The 1,200-nt window shown below is 56.8% G+C and overlaps 1 protein-coding gene across 1 annotated transcript in view; it reads left to right on the top strand.

Moving 5' to 3' along the window:
- The window catches only part of ALX4 (ALX homeobox 4), a gene marked incomplete at both ends in the record, with an annotated part of 9,269 nt that extends 8,889 nt beyond the window's left edge, over positions 1 to 380 (top strand). Inside the window, one exon of the mRNA XM_010018132.1 lies at positions 252 to 380. Within this exon, the coding sequence (XP_010016434.1) occupies positions 252 to 380 (129 nt within the window). The remainder of the gene's footprint in view (positions 1 to 251) is intronic.
- Between the last annotated feature and the right edge of the window lie 820 nt (positions 381 to 1,200).

Raw genomic sequence — 1,200 nt, 5'->3', positions numbered from 1 at the left:
GTGTGGAAGTGGATGAGCTTTAAGTTCCCTTCCAACCCAAACCATTCTGTGATTCTATGTGCTCAAATAGGCAGGACACCCGAAGACGGGCATCACTTGTTGCTTGGGGTACTCAGACCCCACCAGTGTACCCAGCAGGGCTTGTGTGCCTTGCATACCCCCTGCCTGGTGATGTTCTGCCCGCTCCTGGGAGCTCCCCATCCACCACCAGTGTATCTCCTGTTCACAGCCTCCTGTCGCCCTCTCCCCAGGTCTGGTTCCAGAACCGAAGAGCCAAGTGGCGCAAGCGGGAGCGCTTCGGTCAGATGCAGCAGGTCCGGACCCACTTCTCCACTGCCTATGAGCTGCCCCTGCTCACCCGTGCTGAGAACTACGCCCAGGTGAGCGCATCCCCCTGCCCTGGTACCTCGGATCCCGAGTGGTGCTTTGCTGCTTGGGTTCTTCCACTTGCCCCAGGTCTCCCCCAAGTGATGCTTCACTGCTTGGGTTCATCTACCTGCCCTCAAGAGCACAGGGGCTGGGGCTGTCTTGCCAAGCACTGAAGGAGTTATATAGCTGCGTGTCCTGCCCAGCTCCCTCTTGCCCTGGCCTGGAGCAGCCATCTCTAAATCAGGCATCAAGTCCACCCCTGCTTGACATAGTGAAGCCACCCTTTGGGTATAGGTCACCCTGCTCAGCACATGCTATTAGGGGGAGATTTAGGTTAGATATAAGACAGAAGTTCTTCCCTGTGAGGGTGCTGAGGCGCTGGCACAGGGTGCCCAGAGAAGCTGTGGCTGCCCCATCCCTGGCAGTGTTCAAGGCCAGGTTGGACACAGGGGCTTGGAGCAACCTGCTCTAGTGGAAGGTGTCCCTGCCCGGGGCAGGGGTTGGAGCTGGAGGAGCTTTAAGGTCCCTTCCAACCCAAACCAGTCTGGGATTCTATGATTACACTCTCCTCCCATCACGTGTGCTGCTGCCCGTTAACATCCCACTGGTCTGGAAAAGGTCCAAAAGGCTATTTCATGCCTAAACCCCAGCAGTTCCCAGAGAGGTTTCCCAGTGCTATGCCTGGTTTCCATGCCCCCTTTTTAGGCATTTTTCCCCTGGGAATTCTCCACAGCCATGTCCCAGCAATAGGCTGTGGCACCCGCAGTGTACTCAGTGACGTACGGGGATGCTTCCTGAGGGATTTGTGGGTTTGTGCTCCAAAGAAAGGAT

The sequence above is a fragment of the Nestor notabilis genome, unplaced genomic scaffold (assembly GCF_000696875.1).
Source record: "Nestor notabilis isolate BGI_N333 unplaced genomic scaffold, ASM69687v1 scaffold6497, whole genome shotgun sequence".
Classification (NCBI taxonomy): Eukaryota; Metazoa; Chordata; class Aves; order Psittaciformes; family Psittacidae; genus Nestor; species Nestor notabilis.
Note: the sequence above shows the minus strand (reverse complement) of the source record. Positions and strands in the feature narration are given on the sequence as shown.